The sequence below is a fragment of the Chiloscyllium plagiosum genome, chromosome 19 (assembly GCF_004010195.1).
Source record: "Chiloscyllium plagiosum isolate BGI_BamShark_2017 chromosome 19, ASM401019v2, whole genome shotgun sequence".
NCBI classification, from domain to species: Eukaryota; Metazoa; Chordata; class Chondrichthyes; order Orectolobiformes; family Hemiscylliidae; genus Chiloscyllium; species Chiloscyllium plagiosum.
The window spans coordinates 45055594-45076906 of NC_057728.1; the positions used below are offsets into that span (position 1 = coordinate 45055594).

Genomic DNA, 21313 nt, shown 5'->3' on the forward strand with positions numbered 1-21313 from the left:
TAATGACTAGTCACTGACGGAAGAAGGACAGCAATTGTATTAGCTTGAATCAGATCTCACATGTTTAAGTGTAGAAAAGCAATAAGAATTCTATGGGTCTTATGCTTTTTAATCAAATGTGATTCATTGAATAAGTCAGTGTGGAAGTGTGAAAATAAAGCTGGGTTGTGTCAGTATAGATGAAATTGGTGCTGTGTATTGTGTATATGAAGGACCACTAAGAGAATGAAGTAGCAATACAGATTTAACAGGAATCTCCAATTTGTATCCCTTCTGTAACTAAGATCTTGGGAAACATTAAATTTCCTTCCCCTGTCATTGTAACAAACATGCACGCTTAAAAATAATTCATTCTGTCGTTGTCAATGGCACATATTTCCTAATTAAGTTCAGGATTTACAGCAAAACAAAAGCCGTCTGGCCGGTAATTGACCTCTTGATCTGTGTCATACAATAAGTTTCTAATTGATCAGGAAGGCATGAAGAATCAAAGCCATAATTTTTCCTTAAAGGTACATACAGAACTCTCAATATTTATTTGATCTTGGAAGAAAATGTTGGAGTCCAAACGTTTTTTGGACTTTTCAGGCAAGGAACTTACAGATTTTCTTGACGTTCTGCGGAAATTAACTGCAAGATGATTAACATTTTTTCAATATTTTTCTCATTTCAAACTTTGTTCAGGATTCAGTTGACCTGTTAGGCAGGGAAGCAAATGCCATGTAATGTGAGCATTCTGACCAGACAGGAGAGGGCCAAGTTGGACATCATGAGGAACTTAATTATGAGAGTCAAACTGGAGGAGTCAGCCCATTTCTTTAACATTCTTTCACAGGATGTGGGCATAACCTGTTAGACCACCATTTATCAACGACAGCTCACTGTCAGTGAAAAAGAGGTGATAAACAATGGGAGTCTGTGCCAAAATGTGCTTGTTAGAATTGAAGAAGAGTCCTATTTCTCCTATCTCCATGATGCGGAGGTGCCGGTGTTGGACTGGGATGGACAAAGTTAAAAATCACACAAAACCAGGTTATTTGGAAGTACGAGTGTTCAGAGTGCTGCTCCTTCATCAGGTAGCTAGTGGGGCAGGATCATAAGACACAGAACTTATTGCAAAAGATCAGTGCCACGCAATTAAAACGATATATTGAACAAGCCTAGATTATTGTTATGTCTTTCATCTTTTAGAATGAGCATTGCAAGTTTCAGTTCATTAATACTTAAATCCCAGAACTTCTTTTAAGTCACATTCTTGAGATAACTTAAGGTTATCTAGGTTTATTCAATATATCGTTTTAATTGCATGACACTGATCTTTTGCTCTCAATTCTGTGTCTTATGATCCTGCTCCACTAGTTATCTGATGAAGAAGCAGCGCTCTGAAAGCTAGTACTTCTAAATAAATCTGTTGGACTATAACCTGGTGTTGTGATTTTTAACTTTCTCCTTTCTCCTGCAGTGCAATGAAAATACCTGCCTCAGGCATCTCACCTCCTTTTAATTTCAAGGTTCCTGAGATACAGAATTCATGGCAAAAAAAAACAATCAGGTGAAATGGAAGCAGATGTACTCCTCACCCAACTCCATTAAAAGCAGAAGTGGAACAGCTCAGTCTGGATTTGAGAATTTAAAAGCTTTTTATCTTCCCACCCACCTTTCGAAAGTTAAAATTTGTTAAGTTGCACACAGCTGTACTTCAACAGCAAAACAATACTGCTTCCTGCCTTTCACATGAATTCATCATTTCAAGAAATGCATGAATATACCTGGATTACTGATTTATGGTTCTGAAATTAATTAAACTAGATTTTTATTGCAACCAAAAATGGAAGATTTTCCCGTTGGAATGGTTGGGTCATGGCTTTCTTGAAGCTGTAAATAGTGAAGCTCAATAATTATATCTGTTTAGCTATGCCTTAAAAATTTTAAAATGCAGAAAATACGGGAGGGGGGGGGCGTATGAGAGACAGTAACCCAGATTATAGACAGTCAAGGATATTGGGAGTGTGGTTCTAGAGTCTGGGGCTCCAGGATTGGGAATATTGGTGATGGGTTCCTGGGTTTGGAAGTAAAGGGACTCGGGTATGGAATTTATGGAACCAAAATCTGGAAGCAGTGGGAGGATGCTCTGAAGCTGAATTGTATTGGAATACTGACTTGTGATCTTGGATGTAATGTAATTGAGTGTGAAAGCATGGAAGAGGATCTTTGCAGTAAGATTCTGGGAAGTGGGGGTGACTGAGAAGTCACTGTGAACTTTCCAGTGCCTGGGATCAATGGGAAGAGCATGCTGACCTTATATCAATTAATAAAGTAGCAACATTTTATATATACACACTGACATAAAATCAACAAATAAAGTATACAAGCTCTAAATGCTCAGGAAACTTTTAATGACAACCTGCCCCTGCTTGTAGCATGGCTCATTGCCACACTCCTTTATAACCATGACCTGTACTACCTCAAGGTTCCTTAAAGTACTTCAAATACTTTTACTTTTAAATAAAACAACATTACAAATGACTTGAATAAATTAATGCTGACTCCTAGGTCACAGCTAAGAATGTACCAATCTGCTATTCCTTGAAAATAGGGAAAGGGGGATGTGGAAACAGCAAAACTTCAAATCAGAGCTTGACCTTCATATGTTTCAGCCAAATGCAAGCAGTGCAAACTGTATTTCAGGTTACCGGGGCTTAAGCGAGTCACACAAGAAGGAGAAATCCATCAGATGAAACTAGAAGAAATAGGGAAGTTTAAGCAAGAAAGCTTGAGAATTATTCTGCTTTGCATTCAGGACCTTGTTTCTATCTGTCACCTTTGATACATTATGAATGGCCCCTGATAATTCTCATAATGATACAGTAAAACTGCAATGCTGATAACGAATGTAAAAATGAAGTCTCTGATGAATGGTAAATTCGGCTCTGTTTCTGATATCATTATGCAACAATCTTGAGGAACCGCAGAGTGAGAAAGTGAAGTCTTGGCCCCTCCCATCCCTGGAGAAAAAAAGGGAGAAGTTAGATATTTAAAGCAAAACCTCAAAGGCTCTGGGGTGAAAGTGCTATAGCACACACTGACTTGTGTCAAAGTTACTGCTAAATTCACTCCACTCTGTCAACAACGTCCTAGGTTGGATTTTATCAGCCCCTCGGGGATGAGCTGTGAGGTAAGAAGTCAGGCAAATCTTAGAAAACAGCACGTGGTGAAGGCATCATATTCCTACTGCTTTGCCATCTTTCCATTGGTGGGAAAGGTGGCATTTGGTCTGTCAATTCAAGGCCTATTTAAGTAAATAATTAGGGTCTCTTCCTTCCCCCAGTGGCATCTTGCAAGCATCCAGGTTTCCTCTATCATGTGCAGCAAGTGCCATATACACTCTGGCAGCTGTCTCTGGGAAGGTACTGTCTTCCTTTGCTGGCTAAGCATTGCCAACATTCAGCAACCCCATAAACCTCCAGGAGTCTGCATGATTTGCCCCAGTAATCTCCAGACAACACAAAACCATTGATGCACCCTTATCCTGGAGATGTAATCCCAGCAATGGCCACCATTAGTAGTGGCAGCACTGACGCTGCTGAGCTGTTGGCCTTCTGGTTGGGCAGCAACTCCTGGGGGCGATATGCCATCTTTAACAGGTAGAGCGGGTCACTGACAGGGTGTGAGCCAGGCTCCAGACTGACTGCCAAAACAGATTTTCCCCTCCTCCTCCACCCCTTTTCAGCTCCACTGATGGGACCTCTGATGCCTCCATAAAATTCAGTCCCAAGCTTGAAGCTTTGACTGAACAAAGTTGGTTTGGACCACGACCACAACAAGCATTTCTTTGCAGAACAAACAGAATTAAACCTGTTTTGTTCCATGCTGTAAACAAATTTTTCCTCCCCCCAAAAATATCAAAGATGATATATTTAATACCAATACTTTTGATGAATTATAGTTCATAAAATAACTAATTCTCTTTTTTCAAATGGACACAAGACTCATGCATTAAACATCTGGTTGAGAAACAGACTTTGCAGAGAAGCTCAGGGTTATGGGCTTACAGTCCCACTTCCCATTTGTGCAATTTTCTTTCATACATTAATTCTCATTATTGTTTAAAATTGGTCTCTTGAAGTTCAAGACTTTGAAAAAACTCATTTCCCCTCAATCAGTGGTATTTTATAGAAAAACAGAGGCAGCCAATTGGAATATAGGAAAATTTTCATTGGGCGACAAGCAGAACTTAAAAATGCTCAGAGGGCAGGATTTTTCTCGCTCCTGTCACACAGTTACACAATGCTCTCGATGGTTTCCACCTCTCACTTGTGGGACAAGTCTTACCTCAGAGAGCTGCCAGTTGATCCGATTGGTCAGCAACTCTGTAGCCCAGACAACATGGTCAGTTAGTTCAGTTGACTGGATAGATGCTTTGCAATGTGGAGTGATATCAACACTGTCTGAGGTTACCATGAATATCTCTCCTTCTCAACCGCTCCCCTTGTCCGGGGCACGGTGTCTCGCAGGTTAAAACATCACCAGTCATCTCTCTTTAATGAGAGAGCAGTCCTATGATTTGGTAAGGCTATGGTTACTTTACCTTTAATTCAATCAGCACCTGTAATAGTCATGACCATGACTGGGACTACAATAATTTGCCAAATTCTAAAATCCCAGAGCCCAGGAATCAGATACGAGCTGGAGAGAAAAGGTGAGTGCAAGAGCACTGGAAGTATCAAAGCAGGTGTCAGCAATGCGAGTGATTACCCACAGGAGGCAGACATTAGCAGAAGGGGAGAGTGTTGACATGCCTTTCCACCCCCAATGTGTGAGCAGGCTGACCTGCTAGGCTGTATTCCTACCCGTGAACCCCTCCAGCCGCCTTCAAAATTGAGGGTGGGTGAGATGCAGCCATTAAGTGTCTAATAATTGCAGTGGATCAAAGGCAGAATGTTATGTCCCCTCCCCCCACCAACATCCTCCACTTCCACCCCCCCAATCATCCCACCCTGCGTTTTCAGTTGAGGAAGTTGGTAAAATTCCCCTCTGCTCTCATCACTGCCCTCCCACCTGGCTTCAATCTAATCCCAACTGGATGCAGAGCAGTGGATGAAGACAACCTGCCCTTGTCCCATAAAATATGCCAATTGAACAACCACTAATGTGTTAAATAACTTATTAACGCATTCAATTTGCCTCCCACTCTTTCCTTCTTGCTCTTGATTCTCTCATTTGCTGGTTTTCACTTCCTGCCTTTGTCCCGGTCACTGAATTGCCAACTCGCTGCCTCTTTCCTGCTCGCCACCCCTTCCTGGTGACTGCTTTCCTCTCCCATTCCTTTTTGTTTACTGTCACTTTCTCCTGAATCCTGGCTGTGAGTAAGGGTTCAAGAAGTGAGTGGGGTGAGGGGGTGGTGCAAGATGGGAGAAAGTTAGGGAGGGATTGAGAATGTCAAATAGGAGGACCAGCAAGTATGAGAGAGACAGTTGCTAGGGAGATGGTGAGCGGGTCATAGAAAAGATAATTGTCTGCATAGAGACTTTGAATTTTTATTTGGCGGCAACAACAGTGAAGCTGCTACAAAAATGCAATGCATTTCACATCAGAAGAGTTGCCAATGGAAGGCCAAATATATAGCGAATTGTCCAAATGGCCTGACTCCACATCTCTGCAGCTAATTGCCTTGGCGCACTTTTAACCAATATTGTACAGAGAGTTAGCCATTAAATTAAAGCTTATAATTACACGTACAGTGAGTTTTAATTATACTTGCTGCTGATCTGTAATTTTCAAATAACTGTAAGAAATGCTGAGATTTTTTGTTCCTTTAAAATAGCTCAAAGGTGCAATGTTTGCCATTAATTCCAATGTTTGATGAATCAGTTTAAAACACCAATATTTCAATCATCTCTTTTGATGCTCTAAAAATGCTCATGTGATTGGATCAGAACAAAGCAACCTTTCTGTCCAATTAGAGACAAATTGGAAACGTGGGGAAATTAAATTACTTCCTCAGGCATCATTCACTAATTCTTTGTGACCTTGCAAGATAAAACATTTAAAAACATACAATGCAGCTTGAAAATCCAATTCCTCCAAGTCTGGGGCTGATGAAATTCCATACACCAATACTGCCACGTCGGATCCTTTGGCCCACAGCAAGCTCCAAGAAAAACAGTGGGATCCCAATAATGAGCAGTAAAAGCAAATAAGGCATGAGGTAGGCACCTAAAAAAGACAGAAAATGGTTTTAGAATAAACTAACATTTTTGTACAGTTGTTTTAACTAATACAGGGGCATGCGCAATTTGGACTGAAGGGCCTGTTTCTATGCTTTACACCACCATGACTTCATTCAATACAAAGTCGTAAAGATTTGTGATATATTTATTGTTTATGAAACACCTGAATTTTGATTCATCAATTTTGTGGCATACTTTTCAAACTGGTGGACGTTAATTATATTGAGATCATATTTTCATGCTTTTGTTTCAAACAGATGCACTTTAATCAATATTTTTAAAAATCATTTTACTTTACTGCACTAAGTAAGATATATTCATTCAATCTGTTTTTCTAAACTATGTGTATAAAACTTCATAAATGTGCAAGTCAGCCTCAGAGCTCAAAACAGAGCATGCCAGTGTCACTACACAATAAATGAGCTTCATGATACACTTCTGCTTGAACCGATCACAAAACTCCAAATTAATAGACATGGCTGCGCATAAATTTGAGAATGGAATGCAAACAATAATCCTTCAAGTCATAAGAAAAGTAATTATACTTAATTATAAAATAACATAATCAGTTTCCTCATTTTCAAACACAGCACCCACTGGTCACGGTAATTACAAAATTTTGAAAACTACAAAAGAATTAAAATGATACAAACTAATCCTGTCTTAATTAAGGAGAGCATTGAGTTATTGCTCAATGCGTGTTCTAGCTCTAAGGAGAATATTTTGGTTGTTGTGCACTTACCTCCACCATTTTTTTGGCATAAATATGGGAATCGCCATACGTTGCCTAAGCCAACTGAGAATCCAACTTGTGCCAGAATATACTGAAGTTTGCTATTCCAGGCTGGCCTTTCTTCTTCAATATCAGATCCTTCTTCAATGTCCACATCTTTGTCAGTTTGGGAGTCATCTACATATAATGCACTCTTTTTAAATTGATCATCATTCATGTCCTCATTGGAAAGAAGGTCCTTGACAGACTCTGTGACATCTTCATCAAGTTCCCTCTTTGCAACTTTGCTATTTTTAGGCATTGGAAATGCTAGATCACTGATTCTGTAACACTGTACGAAAGTCTAGCAGCAATACATTCAGTCAAATGTAACTTGATGCAAAGAAACAAGCAGTGATACCAACAGACAAGCTGATGAATAGTTATTGAAGTCCTGAGATGATGTGAGTCTGACAGAATATTCCGTAGTTCAAAATCTGCTGAAGAAAAACATTCATACTTCATCACTAGTAGAACAAATATTAGAAGCAAGTTTATTCAGCTTTTTAAAGATCTGTTGTTTTATTCTATAACTTGTCTTATTATTCAGAACCGCCCGCAAAGAAATAGCATTGCATTTGTGTAACACCCTTCATTAGCATAACATTTCAGATACAAGATGAGGAGGATACTACACAGTAGCATTAGATATTAAGGAAATAGACAAAAATGGTCCATAAATTTTAACAAACATTTGTGAACAAGAGGGAGTGCGGGGAATGGAGGAGGAACTGTAATTTGGATGGATTTCTCAAGGACAGAGGTTTAGTGACTAAAACATCCATATCAAATGAAAGTGGATCAAAGGAGTCAGAGGATTGAAAAATGAACATAGAGTTACATACTCCGAATATATTGTTCATCTTGAACGGTTTAAGTTCGCGAGAGATTTCAAGATGGTTTTCTTGAAAATAACATTCTGGAGGTTAGTGAGCCATTTAAGATTGATAGAGATGGACATATCCTTCAGTAAGAGGACATAAACCATATAAATTTGATTCACCAAAGTTTGGTGAATTGTCAGTCAGCCAGAGGATATTTGAGAACTTGATGTTTGATGCAGTGAAGGCAGGTTAAATTCAAAAAAGTACGGAGCCATGTAAAAAACCAATAAGTGCATGTTGTGCTAAATAGTTCCTGCTCCATGTATGCATAGTGAATGTGGCTGCAACTTATGAACTAATTAGACTAAAGCAGTTTAGTTCAAGCTATTCTCTAAGATGCAACATCTCACTGGCTTTGGGTGCACAAAATGATGGGATAAATGTACAGCCATATAGTTCCCACTATTAGGAATAGAACTCTGATATGAAAAGAATTATAAAGTCTTAGTAAACTAACCTTCAAAAGCTGTGAGATGAAAAACCCCAGAGCAAGTTCTCATTTCTATTCAACCAAGGTATGTTTTACAATTAGTAAGAAAATAAGGAAATAAAAGAGCTGCATTTTCCAATATTGGACAAGTCTGAGGCAATTCAATCAAAGGTCCAACAGAGAAACATCATGCAAAATAATGGAGGTTGTTCTTGCCAAGAAACTGCAGTCCTTTATTCTAAATTGAACTATCTATGGACTAAACAATCCCTGCAGCTTCTAAGAGACGTAATCCTCTAGGTAATGAAAATGGTCTAAAATAAAAAGAATTTTCTGACATTGCAAACATTTCTGCTATGGAAGCAAAAGGAATAATTTTGCTGATGGAAAAGTTATACCCATTATTGTCAGTTATATAGTGTTTTGCTTTGAGTTTCTGATAAAAATATAAATCTGTTTTGCTTCTGTGCTTCAGATGTAAAAAAAACTCATACAATTTTTCCAATCAGCCAGCTTCTTAGCATCGATGGAAAATCTTCTTTATCAGAAGTTCCACCAAGCTGGATAATAAAATGTCTCACTGTATGTGGTCAAGACAGGTGCATTCCATTGATTACTCCCTCCTTGCTTGTGAAGCTACTGTATTATGCCAAACTCAGTGCTCGTGTAACCATGTAATGAAAATTTTAAGAAGTTGAGACTCAGTCCAAATTATGTTACAGTTGTAAATTCTCCTCGCTTGAATTAATGTCAGATTTCTTACCTTAATTTCTGTGTGAACTAAGGTCAGACAACCAACATTAAATGTGCATATTGAAGAATGATGATGATTAAGAATGCAACAGAGTTTTCCACTGTAAAATGTATGCTTAAATACATGAAAACAAACTGTTTGTGGAATAAATGTCCTTATATGTCCATAATTCAATTGATATTGTAAAAGGGAATATGACACTTACTTGAGAATAAGGAGAAATGTTGGGGAATTGGGATTTAATAGATAAAGGCCATCAATGACAAATACCATGGTCAATCTGACTCAAAATACTGAAATCCTAGTCCTTCCCTTTTCTTTCTAAATTTCATTTTGGTGAAAGAACATTATTGCTGTATTGAAAGTATTAGTTTTGAAGCAATGGCATCCAGTCTGAACAATGACATAGTTTAGTAACAGCATACGCAGAAAGGAGTTATGTGAGCAGAGTATAATCCTAAACAAATATTTGCAACTAGTACTTATTTTTATCTTTTTTTGTACCAACTTTACCAGAAATAGAAAAAAAGTTATTCCTGCAGCATATGCTTGAGGTTTTTCACTTTCTGCAGTCATAAGTTTTTAAAAGTATAAAACTCTTCATTTGAGAATCTTAAAATTAGGTCTGACATGGGCTTACACTAAAGTAGTTTTGAAAAGATTAAAAGGAAAAACAAACTATTTCCACTGGTTGGGAGCTCACAAGCCAGTGGGTTTGTATTCCACACTATCACCAAAGTTTGGATTTCTAATGCAACATTATTACAACATAATATTATTTGAAAGTTAACATATATAATTGGTGAAAAAACATAAAAAAGTTTATAGGGAAAGAGAGCAGATTGGGCTGAAATGCAAAACACTTTCAGGTCTAATGGGTAAAATGTTTCCTGCAGCACCCCCAAGTAAATGAGGATCTAAACCTCCTCCAGATCTTTGAAGGCAGTTGCAATGTAATGTATGGCATTCCAAGATGAACCACACCTTATTGTTACTGGTGGATAGGCTTTTGGCTATTTTTATATTAAAATTAAGAAAACTATCATCTGTTGAATGTGCTTTAGGCTTGGAAATAAAAGTAGGAATTTGTCTTTACCTGTCAGTGTTATGCATATGCATCAGTTTTTCATGCAAAATAGCAAACAAAAATATATTTTTTCTATTGTGTTATCTTTTCTCTTATTGTGCTGAAAAATCAGTGTTGCAATTTATCACAGCTTGCTATCAATTTCTTAAAAATTGTGTCAGAAAAATGAAGTGATGTCCTACTACCTCCAAGATTCCATGGCCAATGTGCAAGTTGGTTCTTCACCTTCCATATTGTAAATGATGACAGATTACATTAAAAATGCTAAATAAACTTTATTGTCCTGATTGCTGTGGAGGATCAGTGAGCTCAGTTAATTGGATGGCTGGTTTACAATTCAGAGTAATACCAACAGCACAAGTTAAATTCCTGTATTAGTTGAAGTCACCATCAAGGTCCCACATTTTTAACCCCACGCTCCACTTGAGGTACAGTGATCCTCAGGTCAAACTCACCACCAGTTATGGCTCTCTAATGAGCAAATTGGCCTATGTAACTTTATCTTTTATTGTCCTGGTTATGGTTCTAAATATATGATGCCCATTTCTGATAATGTTGCCCGATGATCTCATGGCCTTAAACCTGGAACAAAGGAATAATCCATAGAACAATGGCTCCATGTCAATGAACAAGAGATATTCTTTGAATGAACTAACTGAAGGTTTTGTTCTCTTCTATACATGCAATCCCTGAGTCTTTCAGATTTTCACAATTTGATACAATTCTGATATGGGTTGCATGGTGGCTCAGTGGTTAGCACTGCTGCCTCACAGCACCACGGTCCTGGGTTCAATCCCAACCTCAGGGCGACTCTGTGGAGTTTGCACATTCTCTCCATGTCTGCGTGGATTTCCTCGAGGTGCTCTGGTTTCCTCCAAAAATGTGTTGGCTCAATTGCCCAGTGTCCAGGGATGTGTCGGCTAGGTGGGTTAGCCATGGGATATGTGGGTTTACAGGGATTTAGTTACAGAGTGGGTCTAGATAGGATACTCTTTGGAATGTCGGTGTGGATTCAATGGGCTGAATGGCCTGTTTCCACACTCTAGGGTTTCTATGATGGAAAGAGGTGAATCAATTCAGAAGAACCAGCATGGATTTGTTAAGGGGAATATCAAGTCTAACTTTCTGGTATTTGTCTGAAGAGACAACAGAAAGGGCTGTTGAGGGAAAGGTTGATGATGTAGTGTACATCAGCTTCCAAAAAGTTTTGACACAATGCCAGACTACAGACTTGTGAGGAAAGTTATAGATCTTTGAATAAAAGGGACAGTACTAACATGGATTTAAAAAAAAAACTGGGATAAGAAACAGAGGGTATGGCTAATGAGTATTTTTTGGGCTAGAAGAAAGTTTTGACTGAGTTCCCAAAGGATCAATATTGCTTTTACTGATATATCTATAGATAAGTGATCTAGAACTTGATGAGTAGAGGGTGGTTTTGAAATTTGCAGATGACACAAAATTTAGGAGAATTATAAATGGTCAGTAGGACAATGGTGAATTTCAAAGTGATATTGAGACATTAGTGGAGTCGGCAGATAGGTGGCAGATGAAGTCCAATGTGTTGAGGAGTGAGGTAAAGCACTTTGGGACATTACCTCAGACAGAGACAGTATAAAGGATTATATTCTAAATGGTGTGCAGGAGCAGAGAGATCCAGGCATGACTGACATAAATCACAGATATAATTTAGAGGGCAGATGATGACTCAGTGGTTAGCAATCCTGCCTCACAGTGCCAGGTTCAATCCCAGCTATGGGTGACTGTCTGTATGGAGTTTGCACATTTTCCCTATGTCTTTGAGGAGTTCCACCAGGTGCTCTGGTTTCTTCTCACAGTCCATGATGTGCAGGTTAGGTGGATTGGCCGTGGTCAATGCACGGATAGGGTGGGGATGCCCGAGTCTGGGTGGGATGCTGTTCAAAGAGTTGGTGCACAGTTAATGGGCCAAATGGCCTCTTTCCACACATAGAAGATAGGAGCAGCAGAAGGCCATTTGGCCTTTCAAGCCTACTCCACCATTCATCAGGATCATGGCTGATCATCCAACTCAATAGCCTAATCCTGCTTTCTCCCCATTACCTTCAGTCCCATTCACGCAAGTGCTATATCTATTTGCTTCTTGAATACGTTCAATATTTTGACATCAACTAATGAATTCCACAGGCTTACAACTCTTAGGTAAAGAAATGTCTCATCTCCATCCAAAATGGTCTACCTGGAATCTTCAGGCTATGATCCCTGGATCTGGACACACCCAGCATTGGGAACATCCTCCTTGCATCTACCCTGTCTAGTCCTGTTAGAATTTTATAAGTGTCCATGAGATCCCTGCAGGGATTTGATGATTAAAGGTGCAGGATGAGTAGACAGAGCTAAGGATCAAGCAGACAATATCCTAGACTTCTTAAATAGTGAGAAAATGTACAAGAGCAGGGAGGTTATGATGACATTAGATAAAACACTGGTTAGATCTCAGCTGGAGTACTGTGAACAGGTCTGGGTTCCAAGCTACAGAAAGGATGTGAATACATTGGACAGAGTGCATGAGGGATGTACAATGAGATACCTCAGTTATGAGGGAGGAAATGAGAACTGCAGATGCTGGAGATCAGAGTCAAAAAATGTGGTGCTGGAAAAACACAGCCAGTCAGGCAGCATCCGAGCAGCAGGAGAGTTGGTGTTTCAAGCATAAGAGCTTACGCTTGAAATGTCAACTCTCCTGCTGCTCGAATGCTCCCTGACCAGTTGTGCTTTTCCAGCGCCACACCTTTTGACTACATCAGATATGAGGAAAGATTGAAGAAGCTGGAATTGTTTTCCTTGGAACCCAGATACAAGAGGAGATTTGATGGAAGTTTGGAAGTACAGTGTCAAGTGAGGCATTGGATGCTTGCTTCTATTTAAACAAAGTGCAAGGTTACAGGGAAAAGGCAGCACGTTAGCAACAGAAATTCTCAGATAGCTAAAGCAATATGACTGGATCGAATGATTTCTTCTGTGATTTTGTGGCTCAAACCCACTTCCAATCACTTTGGAACACCTGCAAAGAAATGACACAGTTTAAAGGAAATTTTGAAACAGACAGACCTGAGGGATTAAGCCCCTGAAGTTCTGATGATGTTTGGTGAAGTAAAAAAAAAAGCACACAAGATCCTTGGCTTTATAGAAGAAACTGCAGAATATTAGAACACAAGAAATTATGGTAAACCATTATTAAACTGCTGAGGCCTGAGCTAGAATACTGTGCCCAATTTCAGACAACACATCTTTGGAAAGATGTGAAGGTTTGGTGAAGTAACAAAAGAGAGTCCAGACTGGGATGAGAGAGTTCAGTTATGGGAAGAAGGTCCATATTTATCCTAAAACAGAAATGGTTAAGGAGATATTGATAAAGGTATATAAAATGTCAGGCTTTTAAAAATTCATTCAGGGGCATTGTTGAATCAACCATAACGTCCATTTCTAAATGTTCCATAGAATGTGGTAGTGAGATGCCTTCTTGAATTGCTGCAGTCAATGTGGCATAGGTACATGCAGAATCTAGTTAGGGAGGGAGTTTAAGGACATTGACCCAGTGACAGTGAAACAATGATGACAGTTCCAAGTCAGCATGGTGTGTGCCTTGGAAGTAACCTGAAGGTGGTGATATTTCCATACATTTGCTGCTCTTGTCCTTCTGGGTAATAGAGATTTTGGGATTGGAAGGTGCCGCTGAAAGAGCTTTGGTGAACTGTTGCTGGAGGGATGTAACCAAAGGACTCAGATTTAAGAAAACAAGTAAAATAAATCCCGGGGATGGTTGAGATTTTTTTTAATACAGGGTTCTTTTAATCTGGAATAGCTAAAATGATGATGGAAGCAGATTGAATCATAAATTTGACCTGGGAATTGGAGTTGAGATTAGCCATGATCTTTTTAAATGACACAGCAAGGCTGAGGGGATGAATGGCTTACTCTTGCTTCTAGTTCCTATTTGAAATGTATGTATTTTGACTTCCTGCTATTACCAAGTGAATAGATGAACAGATTAGCAACTGTCCAAATTGCTCACTGCAATTTTCCTGTGCTTGGGTCTTTTGGAGTGTGGAATCTTTACCACAAAGGGCTGTTAAAGCTGGGTCATCTTACATATTTTAAACTAACATAGATAGATTTTTCACCAGTGCGGCAATCAAGGATAACAGGGAAAAGGCAGTGGAGTTCAGGATTATCAGATCAGCCATGATCTCATTGAATGGCGGAGTGGACTCAATGGGCTGAATGGCCTACTTCTACTCCTTTGTCTGATGGTTATATATACACTGAAAAGGAGAAACTTACAAGACTATGAAGAAACACCAAGTGGATCATAAGAAACAGACAGCTCTTCAAAGATTATTCTTCACTGAGACACAATGGGTTAACTGACCTCCCTTTGAGCCCAATGTGGAAGATGATCACCACTTTTGCACAGGAGGAATCAGCAGCTATTCAGTTCAGCAGAAAACATGCTTCCTCACTACTTTGTCTAACAACATTATTTATGATGAACGAGTATATAGTTTAAAACACAGAACCCCAGCCCACCAGTCATCATAATAAATAAAAATGTATGAATCAAAATTCCATTAGGATATCAGCATTACTTAGTTATAGTTTCTGAAACATTCCCCAACATGGAAATTTCCAGCAATATTAGACCTAAGCAGCTGATTTTATTTGTAAATAGAGTTATGTCTAAAAAGATGTGTCAAGACTTGATGAATAAAGGGGTGTTAGGTATCATCAGGATGTACACGTTCCACTGAGGATTAATCAGCCTGTAGCACAGTCACTTAACCATAATTATCACCAGGAATCAAATTCCTAAAATACAGAGTTTCACTTGTAAATCTGTATTAGAAGGAAGACGTCGAGTCAATTAACGTTTGGCAAGCTTCTTAATGTTTGGGATTTCGTTTATGGAAAAAGGGAATACACGCAGCTAACGCCTTTAACAAATTCGATAGCCTTTGCAAACGCAATCTCAAATCTGAATATGAATGATTCTGAATGTTAATCTGGATCACAGAATCTTGTGGCGCGGGCGGCGGTCATTCGGCCCATCGTGTGTCTGCTCCATGTTAGCCACAGAGACGCGGTAGGTTATGTGTGTTAACCAACCGTAATTTTGAAACAATTGATAGCTACCGTTGGATTGTCAAATCTTCTTTCCAATTTAATGTTCGATTCTCACACAATGCTACATTGAGATCTCGTCTGAAAACCTGCTAAAATGCCAAACCAGCCGCAGCCAGCGCCAAAGTGTTCAACAATCTGACATGTCAGCGGGGATGATGCAAAAGCGGGATTGGCCATTCGAGATGGCGGTTTGTGGCTTTAAAGCAGAATGCTGTAACTTTATATTTCCAGCTGGCGTCTTATTTAACCAAAATAAAAGAGAGTCAGTATTCAAAATATCCAGAAAGCTGATGCCGTTATTTCAGATTAATTTCATTTTTGCCTCAGCGACCTCTCTAGAGAGGAATCAAACAGATTGTTCTCCAATGCCTATCAAGCTGTCCCCATGAAATCAATAGCGACTCAAAGTAGACATCCCACCTCCGCATTACAACAGCTGCCTGGCAAATCATTTCATGGACATTAGGCTGGTGTGTAGAATTAAAATGAAATACAAAGAACACACACAGGCAGGTGTCAGACTGAGATACTCACTAATTCCTGTTGCATCACTCTGACACAACCAGGGGTCATTTTATTCAATAAGCCGGTTACAAGATTGACTGCTCCCCACAGTCACGGGATGCTGAAAGATGAGAGTGCGGCTGGATGAGGATCATCGCGTCCTTCAGCAGCCTCCCCCACCTCTGACAGCAAGTTTTATCTCCCCATCACAACCTCTTCTACATCTACACACACTACAACAGCCCCATCATTCTCAACAAGGGCTGGGTTCCATCCTCTCAACCTCGCGTCTGCCCACAGAAATACTGGAGAGTTATTTCATTGACAACAATATTCCCTCTTATCCATCAAATATGAAGCGAGAGGAAGCCAACGTGAAACCATTATCCATTAAATTCGACAGGTGTGGGTCGAATAAACTGACAGGAGGGGCGTGTGGGGAGGAGGGTCGCAGGACACACTTTAAGCGACCTTGGAATGAAACTTGTCAATACAGACTGCAGCAGATTAAATGCAGCGCACACTGCAGCACCACGCAGCGTTATCGTTCATTGCATATAAAGAAATAAACTCCTGTGCAGTCTGATGGGTTTGTGTTTACACTGACATGCGAGCACTTCCATGTGTGTCGATGTATTTGTGTGTGTTTGCATTAGTGCCTGTTTGTATCTGAATGTCTGTGTATATATTATTGTATGTGCGGCACATACAGACGCAGTGGGCCGAGCAGACACACCCGCTAGATGAAATTTGCATACAAGCCCAAACATACGCAAATCCCATCCTCTCTCAGACAGCCGCCATCCAACCAACTCCGCCAAGTTACCAACCAAATAAAATCAAAGAACTGATTTCGCCGGTCTCTGTTCCGCCCCCGTCTACAACACCGTTTGCTTTTTGCAATGCAATAAGTGCAGGGACTGCAGCACCATGAATGAAATGCTCCCGAGCTGAGCGAACGTCTCCGCGTATTATTTTCTTCACAATTCTCAAACGCACGGACCTATTCCAATAGATTTACCCTACCTTCACTGGAACATATCCAAATTACAAAATCGTTCTAAATTAGAATTACGTTACAAATTACAATCGCTTTTTTAAAACAAAGGTAAATACAATTTGTGGCTATGACTTGTAACGCTGCGCATCATCTTACCTTCTCGCAACGCAAGTGAAATGAGTGAAGGCTCTCTCTGTATTGGCTTGCTGAGGGACTGAAGAAGTGGCTTTCACATGATGAGAGACTTGAATGTTTCTAACAGAGAGCCACACCTTCAATGAACACACACCCTCCAGTGACGAACGTCAATAACACAAGCTGTTCACTTAAAGGGATTTTCTCGGTCGACTTCCAATAAGGTTCCACCTCCTTCCGATTTCCAATTTCGTGATAAAAGAGATTTTGTTTTATTTTATGCAGTTTACACCTCCCCCAGATTAGTATTGTTCAGATCGAAGATTTACCCAGGGGCCAAAATCCTGGACAGGATTAAGATTGCATTGTGGCAATGTACAGTGTGCCTCATTATACTTTGGGTGATATCTCAGGCTCTATTCATCCTCCAAAAACAGTTCAGCCGGGCATAAGGTCGCACCTTTCCCTTCAATCTCAGTAAAGCTCTTTAATTTAACCTACTAATTATCTATATAGTACTTGGCCAAACAGTTTGAAGACTTCAAACTCAAAGGGGCGTTGACACAAAAATTGAGAAAAAGGATTGTGCATTTTCCAATAACCAATGCAATGTCTTTGATTGCTATCGCGAAAGTGAGAAACGGCATGAAAATGATTGGGCAGCATCCTGGTCACACTAATGTTATTGATCCGGCTTCCCTTTTGCAGACCTGTTCCTGGTGCTCTATCTTCGCCCGTACTCCAGTTATTAAAACTCACAGATGTTCAGTTTCCTACTGCAGTCAGATTTGCAATTAAAGTCCCGGAGCACTGCGGCAGCGATAGAGATTGTAACACTTTGCTCAAAGTCTCATTCTGACAAAGCCGAGGCGATTTTTGCCCGATTGGTCGATATGTTGTGCAGTTTTCAAGGATACATCCCTAATATTGTCTTTCCCAGGGCATCTTGATTTATAGAATATGATAGGTCTCTAGCACCCTAATCCTGAACTATGCATCAGAAGATTACCAGTACGTTACTGTCAGACAAGAGAGCCGGCGCCACGTTTTGGGGATGTGATGGCCTAGTATGGCCAAACTATTAATCCAGAGACCCAGGTAATGTTTTAGGAACCAGGGTTCAAACTATGCTATGGCCGATGTTGGAATTTAAATTCAATAAAAAAGACTAGAATTAGGAATCTAATGATAGCCATTGTCACTTGTTAGAAAAACCTACTTGATTCATCACCACCTTTTAGGGATGGAAACTTTACCTGGTCCGACTTACATGTGTCTCCAAACCCACAGCAATGTGATTGACTCTTAAGTGTCCTCTGAAATGACATAACAAGCCATTCCATTGTATCAGCTGCTCGAAAAAAGTGAAAACGAACCACCTGGCACATGGACAGCAGCATTTTAGGAAGGGAACTCAAGGGCAACTAGGTATGAGCAATAGTACTAGCCCAACCAGTGATGCCAATATCCCATGAGTGAATATATAACAAAAGTCTTTGCATGGAGCTATTTACAAAAAAAATTCAACTCTGATATGTAACCTGATAAAGTCACCTTAGTTCCATAGGGATGCCATCTCAAAAGAGAGAGACAATCAGTGGTAGTTTCATGACACCTCAGACATGGTGAGAGTTTAGGGAAGGGTTGAGAAATGGGAACCTTTGTGGTAATTTCAGCTGGTATGGGAATGGAACCCACACTGTTGGCATCACTCTGCATTGGCATACAGGACTCTACTACTAAACAGGTACTGTAATTTAGATTGCTACACACCTTGATAGAGGTCATTCCAAAACTTAAAAGATGCTTGATGCTTTAGTGGCATCATTCTCTTCATGATAAAATACTTATTATTTGCTTATTTCCAACAAGAAGTTACACATCCTCTGTTTTCTCTTATTCATACTCTCCCTTTTATCACACCTGAAACCTTTAGCTTTTGCATCTCATCACATTTCAAGTCCCAATATTCTCCAACTCAAATATGTGTCTCTGAGGTGTTTCACAATGGAGAGGATATTGTATCTAGCAATCTCTGAGAGGAAAGAACAACATCATTTTGTTTTATGATGGCATAACCATTTTTCTTACTTTTCAACTGCTATGTGGCTTTCTAAAAATAGAAGCAGTAGCTGACAAAAATATCGAATAATCCATATGAATATTTTAAAAGACTCTTTCAAACTTAGTGAAGGGACATTTCCATCCTCACTTACTAGCTGAGAGTAGAAGCCATTTTATTACCATTACTTTCTGTTTGTTTGGTGCCATATGCCAGATGTTTGTATATTGTGTGCTGCCTTCTGCAGGACGAATGAATAGTGTCAATTGGCTGCTGCAGTCTGCAGGTCCTACGCTCACAATCAGAATTAATGATGGAAATAATAGGAAGAGTGGAGCTGGGTTTTGCTCACATGGATAACAGCATGTGAGATACAAAATGTTGTCAAGTGACCTTACGTCTGTGGCAAGGAGTCAGGTGTCATGTGGGATACTTTTAAAAAGTAATCCTTGACTGTTGTGATTGTATTAAAAATCACAGAACACCAGGTTATAGTCCAACAGGTTTATTTGGAAGTGCAATCTTTCAGAACACTGCTCCTTCATCAGGTACCTAGTGGGGCAGGATTATAGGACACAGAATTTACAGTAAAAGATCAAAGTGTCATACAATTGATGCGATGTATTGAACAAACCTAGATTACTGTTAAATCTTTAATCACTGAGAATGGGTTACAGGTTTTGATTCATTAATATGTAAATCCCAGAACTTCTTTCAAGTAACATTCCCAAAATAACTTTAGATTTTTGAAAAAAGGTGACAGCTCAGACAATGCATTAAAGTTTTTATGAAATCTTAAGTTATCTCAGGGATGTGACTTGAAAGAAGTTCTGGAATTTACATATTAATGAATCGAAACCTGCAACCCATTCTAAGTGATTAAAGACTTCACAGTAATCAAGGTTTGTTCAATACATCGCATTAGTTGTATGATACTTTGATCTTTTACTGTAAATCCTGTGTCCTATGATCCTGCCCCACTAGCTACCTGATGAAGGAGCAGCGCTCCAAAAGCTTGTACTTCCTAATAGATCTGTTGGAGTATAACCTGGTGTTGTGTGATTTTTAACTTTATCCATCCCAGCCCAACACCGGCACCTCCACATTGTGGCTGTGATTATAGATTATTATTTTGCTTTGTCCATGTTGATCTATGAAGTTATTAAACTTCTTCCACCAGTATAAGACAGTCCTCTTAGTTTATGGACTGATCACTCACAGCCACTTCCATTTCTTTCTGATGTCTTTAGCAGTTACGCATGATGCCTATTTCCTGGAAACCCAACAAGGAGCTTACCAGTTTCATTCTCCAGCTTCTTGGCTCAAGTTACTTAGTCACTTTTCTAAGAACTGCTTAGCCATTTAACTCCATGATTTTCTTTAAGTATAGAGGTCTTGCCCTTAGTAGCTGAACATACAAGTTCTGACAGTTTCTCCAATTTATTTGACATTACTTCCACTTGATCGCACTTACACCCATGAAATGGGCCCCCAGGAATTTCCAGTCAAGCATTTCCAAACCTTTGTTGTAGCCAACATTTATCCTTCAACTGTTATCACACTAAAACAAATTAACAAGTAATTTATTATATTTTATCTGCACCTTGCTGTGAACAAATTGGTTGATGCATTTATTTATATCACAACAGTGACTACAATTCAAACCTAGTTCATTGTTATGAAGTGCTTTAAGCTGTCATGAAATACAATATATTAATACAATTTCCTTCTTTCCCTATTGACTTATCGATTACATTTTCTGAGTATATCTTTTTTATTCCAAAACTATGACTACACTCTTTTTTTAATTAACCCTTTTATTAAGGCTTCCTGTCTAATTAAACCAGATTTCTGTTTCTACTAGATTCATGCTCAAGAGATTTATTTTGAAGTTTGCCATACTGTCCATCTCTTATGAGTAATCCGAGGCTACTATTTTTCATACTTTTTCTTTGTACTGCAAGTTTGATTTCTCATGCTTCAAGACATCTAATATAGTCTGTGCAGACCTTGCTGTTTTTCACTAACAGTGATCTACTGATCAAATTTCCACAATTGTTTTTTGAAGTTATATACTTGCAGTTCTACTTTTTTCAGAAATGAAAACATATATTTTATTCTGCAACTTCTTAGAGATTCAATGGCTCTCATCCTTCAGCTTCTCACCAAAATGGTTCTCTAACCAACTTCATCTCTGGCATTCCTGTTAATATAGGCATTCTACACTGTTGATTGCAAAAAACACAGATGAATGAAATCAATCTATGAAATTAACAATGACAAGAAACCCAA

General features: G+C 39.2%; 1 protein-coding gene across 2 annotated transcripts in view; it reads right to left on the reverse strand.

Annotated features, from left to right (window-relative positions):
* Window positions 1-17112, reverse strand: part of slc6a15 (solute carrier family 6 member 15) — a 42627-nt gene extending 25515 nt beyond the window's left edge. The window contains exons 1-3 of one of the 2 annotated variants that reach the window (XM_043709692.1): window positions 16981-17112; window positions 6973-7439; window positions 6059-6216 (exon numbers count right to left, since the gene is read on the reverse strand). In XM_043709692.1, coding sequence (XP_043565627.1) covers window positions 6059-6216; window positions 6973-7264 — 450 coding nt within the window. In that variant the 5' untranslated portion in view covers window positions 7265-7439; window positions 16981-17112. Of the gene's footprint in view, window positions 1-6058; window positions 6217-6972; window positions 7443-16980 lie in introns of both variants that reach the window. The other variant, XM_043709691.1, reaches the window with a different exon arrangement.
* Window positions 17113-21313: the final 4201 nt, after the last annotated feature.